Raw genomic sequence first — 7673 nt, forward strand, 5'->3', positions numbered from 1 at the left:
TAGCATGAAGTCTTGGGCTTACGATGGAGAAACTGCTACAGTGGTCATCAGGCTATGGAAGGGCCACTATCGCATAGTTGACCCATGAGATCTTCTAAAGTTTGGAGAAAAAGATATCAAGACTCTTAGTGAATTTCATATTGAAGCCTTACCACTTTATGAGCCTGCTGCTAAAGAGTATACTGGAATGGTGGGATCGATAATACGCACCGGGGTGTGGGCAGGTGCATACTGTGAAGCTAATGCTAAAGTCATGGAGCAAGAATAATAGAGAAAGCAATAAACCAATGGGGAGATTGTTGTGTAATAGTTAGTGGTTTATGCTTTTGTAAGGGCTTATGTGTAACATTTGTACTCATTGGGTTTGGGCTTGGGCCGTAAATGATCTAGACTATATATTGTAATTGCATAGGTTATTAGGTTAGGCTTTTGGTCATTTGTTTTTGATTTGCACGGTTGTTCTCATTGTAAACGATAAAGGGCTTAAGTACCCGACGTAATATACGTGTACTTTGAAGTCTCTTTGATTCTATTTGTGCATTTGTTTGTGTCCTTGAATCATCTTGTGGTTAGTTTCTGCCTAACCTACAAGACACGTTGATATCATATTGAAAGATGTGTTCTTTGGGACATACAGTAATTATTGTTTGTAATCGATTAATTATATTTTGTCAAACCCGATGAGTCTTGTGCCTAGTATACCCGACGTGAATTTTGTCAAAACCCGATAGAAAACCCGAAACCCGACGTGTATCCCAGAAACCCAATGGGTAATTGCTCGATAAATACACAATGGTTTGGGACGAGATTTAATAATCGGGTATGGGTTTGAAATTCCCTAAACATGTCCCAAACCCGACCCATTGTCATCCCCAATGGAGTCCACTAATATATGCATGCCATGTTTGACACTCATCGTCTTCGGTCAAACTAATACTGCGGTATATAAAGGGCACCATCGACCATGGCTTACTCAATTGCCACATCTCTAGTTCCACATTCCACACTAGCTAGGTGTCTGGATGACCGTCAGTCCATTGGAGGTTTTTTTTTTTTTTTGGTTTCGGGGAGGGGGTTTGGAGTTGCAATCTATTTGGGTTATAACTTTATCTAATGGACCACATGAAATATAAAATCGTTTTTAGGTAATCCACTTAGTCAGAATACAAAGCTCAAGCTGATACAACGTGACTGGAAACTCTTCATTGAGAACTTGGGATGTATAGACACCAAAATGTACTTCTACCCTTTGGTGTGACAATGAAGGTGCAACTTATACAGAGCACGTTGAAATTAATTATTTTTTCTAACGACGAATTTCATTAAAACCACTAGCAAAGGCGCTATGAACCCAACAACAAAAGGAAATTACAAGGAAAAATTACACCAATCTTTCCAAAGCAAATTTTAAAAGAATATCGATTTTTTATCCAAAGCATCCCTAAAGATTTTATGTTCGCCGCCGTTTTTGAGACGCTCGCCGAAGTGCCTTGGAAAATGACTTTGTTCCTTGCCTTCCAAATACACCAAAAAGCCGTAAGAATGATCCCCTATAACACCTTATTTTTCTTCCGATCCAAGTTGCTATACTCATGAATCTTAAGCAAGTCTCTAACCGAGAAAGCAAAAATAGGGGAGATGTGGCACCAGTTACTAACGAACTGCCAAACTAACGTGGCAAAATAACATGAGGTGAAAAGATGGTCACTAGACTCGTCGTAATCCCCACATAGACAACACTACACCGAATTCACCTGAATATTTCTTTTTGAGAGCGCCCTACGAGTCGCGAGCCTATCCATTTCCGCCTTCCAAGCATGAATATTGACTTTTAACGGAACCCAACTATTCCACTTCATTATAAATGGGACAGAGGGGTTAGACATCTTGAATAGAACCTGTTTCATTGCAGCCACCGAGAATATGCCTGACGAATCTTTTTGATAAACCCATCGATCTGGGATACCGCTTAACGTAACCGTCTGGAGGATGTTTAAACATGCCAAGAGCTCAAGCTTCTCCAACCAATTCATATTCGATCGTTTTCATCTCCACTTCCAATTTAAGTTTCCATCAACCACCTTACAACAAAAATGAACTAAACAAGCTTTATCTGGCTGACTTTATCTTGGTTCCTTACAACAAGAATGAACAAACAAGCTTTATCTTTTGAAATTAATTATCACTTTTGATAACACAGGAGAAACTCTCTGTACATAATTTTAGATCGACATAGGATCAAATCATTACACACTCTGTATACATTTTTAAAAACGTTGGGGACTCTTTGATGGATTAGACCTAAAAAGAATGTTTTAAAAATAACAGTAGAAAAGTATATTTCTATTTTATTAAGTTAGTTAGATATAATCAGTGCAAAGTTAGCTATATATGATCAGACATTCATTTTACTTTATGAAAAATAAATTTCTATTTTATAACCGATTTGAAATATTTAAAATAATAGAAAAGCATCACAGTTCACAACTACTAAAGTTTTCAAAATTTGATATGAAACCAACAAAACAGAACTTGTATAGTGAAATCGATAATTATAACCATTTGAAACATGAACTCTAGTTTATTTGTTATACGAATACAAACGATAAATGAATCCTTAATGACTTCCATACACGTGTGGAGCTAGTCTCGGCTTTGGGTGCACCATCAAAGGCTCGGCCTTCTGAAGGGTTAACCCATAGGCTTCATCCATGTTTAGCTTCTCTGGGTTTAACCCATTAGCCAATTCCCAATCAAAGGTTTGAATCAATGTTGCAACAAGTAGCTGGACCATTCTCAGCCCTAAACTAATACCCACACAAATCCTTCGTCCAGCCCCAAATGGTATAACTTCAAAGTTGTTTCCTTGAACATCAACATTAGGCTTTTCGCCTCCGGGCAAGAACCGTGTGGGCCTGAATTCAAGTGGGTCAGCCCACATATTTGGGTCACGAGCAATGGCCCACACGTTAACAAGGAGTGTGGATCCCTGGGGAATGTAATATCCATCAACTTCACAACTTTCAGATGCAATTCGTGGTAATGAGAGTGGTGTCGAAGGGTGGAGCCTAAAGGTCTCTTTTACAATGGCTTGGAGAAAAGTTAACTCGTTTAGGTCTAATTCGGTTACAAGGCGATCTCGACCAACTACTGTGTCCATTTCTTTTTGGGCTTGTTTTAGTAGCTCTGGATGCCGAATTAGTTCGGCCATTGCCCATTCCACTGTGCTTGATGATGTGTCTGTTCCGGCAACAAATAAGTTCTGAAACATTAATAGTTTCAAGTTAGCTATCAAAATACTTTGTTTACACTATAGTTGTCACACGTAACCCGTAAAATATAATTGTGAATTGAATATTGCATTAAAATTATATGTTTTACATTAATTAAAACCATAACAATACCGATTTTGATTATACCGGCATCAATACTAGTGTTCGGTCGGTACCAGTTCAACATCACGGTACTTAAATTAAATAAGTATTAACTATTTTATTAGTATAATTAACGATTTCTTATAATTACATTATTATTGTTATTATTATTGTTATTATTATATTCTTATTTAGATTACTTAAATGATATTATTTATAGGGCTAGGTTACTATAAAAAATGAAGATAAAAATGAGAATGATAAGAATATCTGTAGCAATAAAAAAGTAATGAAAAATTAAAAAAATTATAACTTAAAATTTAATAAAAAAAACTTTAAAGGTAAAAAAAACACAAAAATGATTCCACCGTCTTACTCGTTTGAAAAAAGAAAAGAAAAACACAATGTTAAAGAATTGTGTATTTTTATTTATCATTGTATTTATGTTTAATTTCATCATTTATTGCGTGTTTTTTCTTAACACTGTGTCTTTTTTTTTTTATTATTGTATTTATGTTAATTTTCATCGTTCATCGTGCCTTTTTTTTCTTGGCATGTTGTCTTTTTTATTTATCATTTTATTTATGATAATTTTCATCAATTATCGTGTCTTCTTTCCTTGACGTTGTGTCTTTTTTATATCGTGTTATATTAATTACTTAACTAACTTTAGAACCCGTGTAACACACGAGATAATCTAAATAATTAAGTTACAAATAAAATAATACATAATGTACATAAAAATGTATTAATTAAATATATGCTTGCATCATTATATATAAATTGATTTTGTTTATATCACAAAATGATTTTTTCCAAAAAAAAATAATAAACTTAATAAAAAAATAATGCACATGCAAAAAACATACCCAATAACACTTCATCTGTTGAAAATTTATTCTCGGTATCATATATCTATAACTGAAAGATATTTGGTTATGAACCAATTTCTAAAAATATTTCTCATATAATAATAGTTTTGAGTTACACAATGAAAAAGATTTTGATAAGTTTAAAGAGCTTCTCGACTTTGCCAATTGACAATAATAACAACAACAACATGTTAACACGTTCAATTTTGTGAATGTTTTGCTTATGTAAGCATAATTTTGCTTAACATGCTTTACATACAACATTTTGATAACTATTTAAGGAAAACTCAATAATTACACAAATATTATAATTTGATAAAAGTTAGAAGCATTTATAGGCCTAGAGGTGACTTGTCGAAAGTAGGGATGGCAATGAAACCCAAACCCGATGGGAAAACCCGAAACCTGACATAAATGGGACGGGTAATACCTGACCCATTAGGATTTGGGATTAGTTTAAAAATTTTTCGCGGGTTTTGGACGGGTTTGGGATTTCTAATATACCCGATAACATAAACTCATTTTCCCGATTATATACCCGATATAGCTTATTATATATACACACACACACACACACACACTATATTCTAAATATATTATTTGTCGAAACTTGTTTATGTTAATTATTTGAGATATTTAATTTTTATGGCAACCACCTTTGTAATCGATTAGTTAGATTTTGTTAAAACCCGGCGGGTTATGAGCGGGTATACCTGATGGATATTTTATCAAAATACGATGAGAAACCCGAAACCTGATAGGAAAACCCGAAAACCCAACGGGTAATTACCTGAATAAAACCCGACGGGTTTGGGACGGGTTTGGGATGGACTTTAATAACCGGGTATGGGTTTGGGAATACCTAAACCCGAGCCAAACCCGGTCCATTTCCATCCCTAGTCGAAAGTGTGTGTCATTTTTTCTTAAATTTTAATAGTCATGAGAAAAATACTCAATGTGCAAAATCCTGAATCTTTTGATTATTTCAAAAAATGTCCTTAAAAATAATTTCGAAACCCAATCATATTTAAAATTCTAACTTTAATTTGTTTTACATTTTTAAGTCAAAACTTTAAACTCGTAAGTTTGACGATAAATCTATTTGTATTATCAAAATTTTTAAAAAAATCAGATTACCCATTTTTTACCAATAACAAATTTAAGCCAAATATAGTTAATTTTTACCAGAAAATCTATTTACCAACTTTAAACCCGTAATAATCAAATTTAAGTTACACAAAAAACCCGAAGCAATCATTGATAAAAAAAACCCAAAGAAACTAAATATTATAACTTTATGATATTTGAAAATGATTGGTATATTCTATCATTACAATTCAATACACATATATGTATAGTTTATTAAATGAACCCGAAAAAATAAATATATAGATTTGAATCATATATTTATAATTTATAAATTTATATGACAATGTACAAAAAAAATTAGATAAATGGATCAAGTTTTAAACATATATTTATATTTTTTTTGGTTAAAAAGTTAATTTGTAATTTGAAAGCATATTAGAGTTTTGGTTGGTTTTTTATTTAAAATCTTCACAATATATGTTAATGAATTAACATTTAAAATTATATTTCTTTTCAATATTTTACCAACACGTTTGTTGTTAATTTTTGAATTTCACCAAGTATAATGTGAAATATATTCTAACAATGTATAGTAGTATAATATGTAAATACTTATTTTTATAGAAATGTATAGGTATAATACGTTTAAAGAAAAATGAATAATTTAATCATGTTATAAATATAATATAAATAAAGTGTAAAACGAAAGTGAATAATTATTGATACATGATATATATTAGTTTTTGAAGGGAAAAAATTATGAGGATTAACCATAAACCGACACGTGTCTACAGTTATTTTACTTTATTAGAATATGTAGATGTAGATATTGTGTGTTTTTTTTGGGTTTTTTTCTTTTTGAACGAGAACGATCGAGAGAAACATTTTTTTTTTATTTTTTATTATATTTTAAGTTATAATTTTTTTATTATTAATTTTAAATTTTTTTAAAGAGTTTTTTGTTTGACCACAAATCTTTCATTTACATTTTAGTTTTTCCAATTATCTATATACGTTAACTATTTTCTTTTTTTTCTTTGTAATGACCAACTAAGTAACGCTAGGTACTCCGTACGCGGCTCCCATTGGCTAAATGTAGCCCGAGCCGGTCATCGAATCCGGATAGACGGAGCCCCTAACGTTCCACCTATTGAGGAATTCCCTGAATTATTAACTTATTTTCACGACTATACTATTAAAGATATATACCTTTTAAGTTTCTAAGATTAGCATTATTAATAAAATAATTTTAATTTTAATTTTAGTATAAAAGTTTTTCAGATCCAAATTTCTGTTTTACACAGTTTTAGGCTTTTAGAGATACGGGGTCCACTTGCATGGTCATGAAGTCCTGTAGAAAGCATGTATTTTATGATTTGTCAAGTACGTAGTCACATGATTCCGTTAAAAGAAGACAGAGTCGCATTATTATAGAATAATGAAGTGGATTTGTCTTGTGTAATAAACGTTAAAAATAAGAGATGGAAATATATATACCAGAAAGCAAGGCTTTGATTTCAACATCTGAAAGCTTTCCGCCCTCACCGTCAGCATCATCTTTTAACGAGATCAACGTGCTCAACAAGTCACCGTGACCGCCCTTACCGGATTTATGCTCTTCGAGGATCCCGTGAAGAAACGTGTCGAATCGAATGTGAAGTTTCTTCATCTGGTTCTTCTTGCCTTGCAGTATATCCAGCCAGTCAAGCGCCGGTACAAAGTCACCAAGGTAGAATTCTCCAGCCAGCACCATCAGCTCAACCACCATGTCTTTAAACTCATCCGCCTTCGGATCACCGCCCGCACTTCCGTCCGAAAATACTCTCCGACCTAACACCACCCGTGCTAATGCGTTTGTAGTGCACACATTAAGTATTTGACCTAATTTCACCGGCGATTTTTCGGCACCGAGTAAGGTTCGCGTGAGTATAGCTACTTCCTCCTGAATTCACAAAATTCCAAATCAGAAATTTTTGTATAATAGAACATCAAAAACGTATTTAGCTACAGATTTACAAACTCTACCTACTTTAACTTATTTATTATGTAACACATACTAGCCTCAAAATTTAGCTTTCGATTATTACTGCTATGTAATAACCAGAAGTTCATGAATAGTCAATCTTATGGAACTATTCATCAATCCCGGATTTTTAGTGTTCCATGACCAATTTGTACTTCTTTACAAAAAAAAGTACACAACTATTGCAAGGGGATCCATTAATACAAGGTGATGGTGATGTACGAGCACCTAACCTAGTAAATAACAAAATAGTAGCAACTTTTTATTCTCCGTCTTTTCTTCTATTGATATACCTATTTCTTTAACTTTTCTTTT

The 7673-nt window shown here is 32.9% G+C and overlaps 1 protein-coding gene across 1 annotated transcript; it reads right to left on the reverse strand.

Annotated features, from left to right (window-relative positions):
- Nucleotides 1-2536: 2536 nt before the first annotated feature.
- LOC143636439 (flavonoid 3'-monooxygenase-like) lies at nt 2537-7278 on the reverse strand. The gene is made up of 2 exons (XM_077104030.1): nt 6831-7278; nt 2537-3259 (listed from the first exon to the last, which is right to left on the reverse strand). The coding sequence occupies exons 1-2, from the start codon at nt 7101-7103 to the stop codon at nt 2618-2620; spliced, it is 915 nt and encodes a 304-aa protein (XP_076960145.1). The 5' UTR covers nt 7104-7278; the 3' UTR covers nt 2537-2617.
- Nucleotides 7279-7673: the final 395 nt, after the last annotated feature.

The sequence above is a fragment of the Bidens hawaiensis genome, unplaced genomic scaffold (assembly GCF_021521415.1).
Source record: "Bidens hawaiensis isolate Kalapana, Puna unplaced genomic scaffold, B.hawaiensis_p1.1 tig00007954_1, whole genome shotgun sequence".
NCBI lineage: Eukaryota > Viridiplantae > Streptophyta > Magnoliopsida > Asterales > Asteraceae > Bidens > Bidens hawaiensis.

Excerpts from the sequence above, each read along its gene's own strand:
- LOC143636439 (XM_077104030.1), bottom strand. The coding sequence starts at position 7,103 with ATGGTGGTTGAGCTGATGGTGCTGGCTGGAGAATTCTACCTTGGTGAC. Across the intron at positions 3,260-6,830 it reads TCAAAGCCTTGCTTTCTGGT|TTATTTGTTGCCGGAACAGA; the intron begins ATATATATTTCC and ends ATGTTTCAGAAC.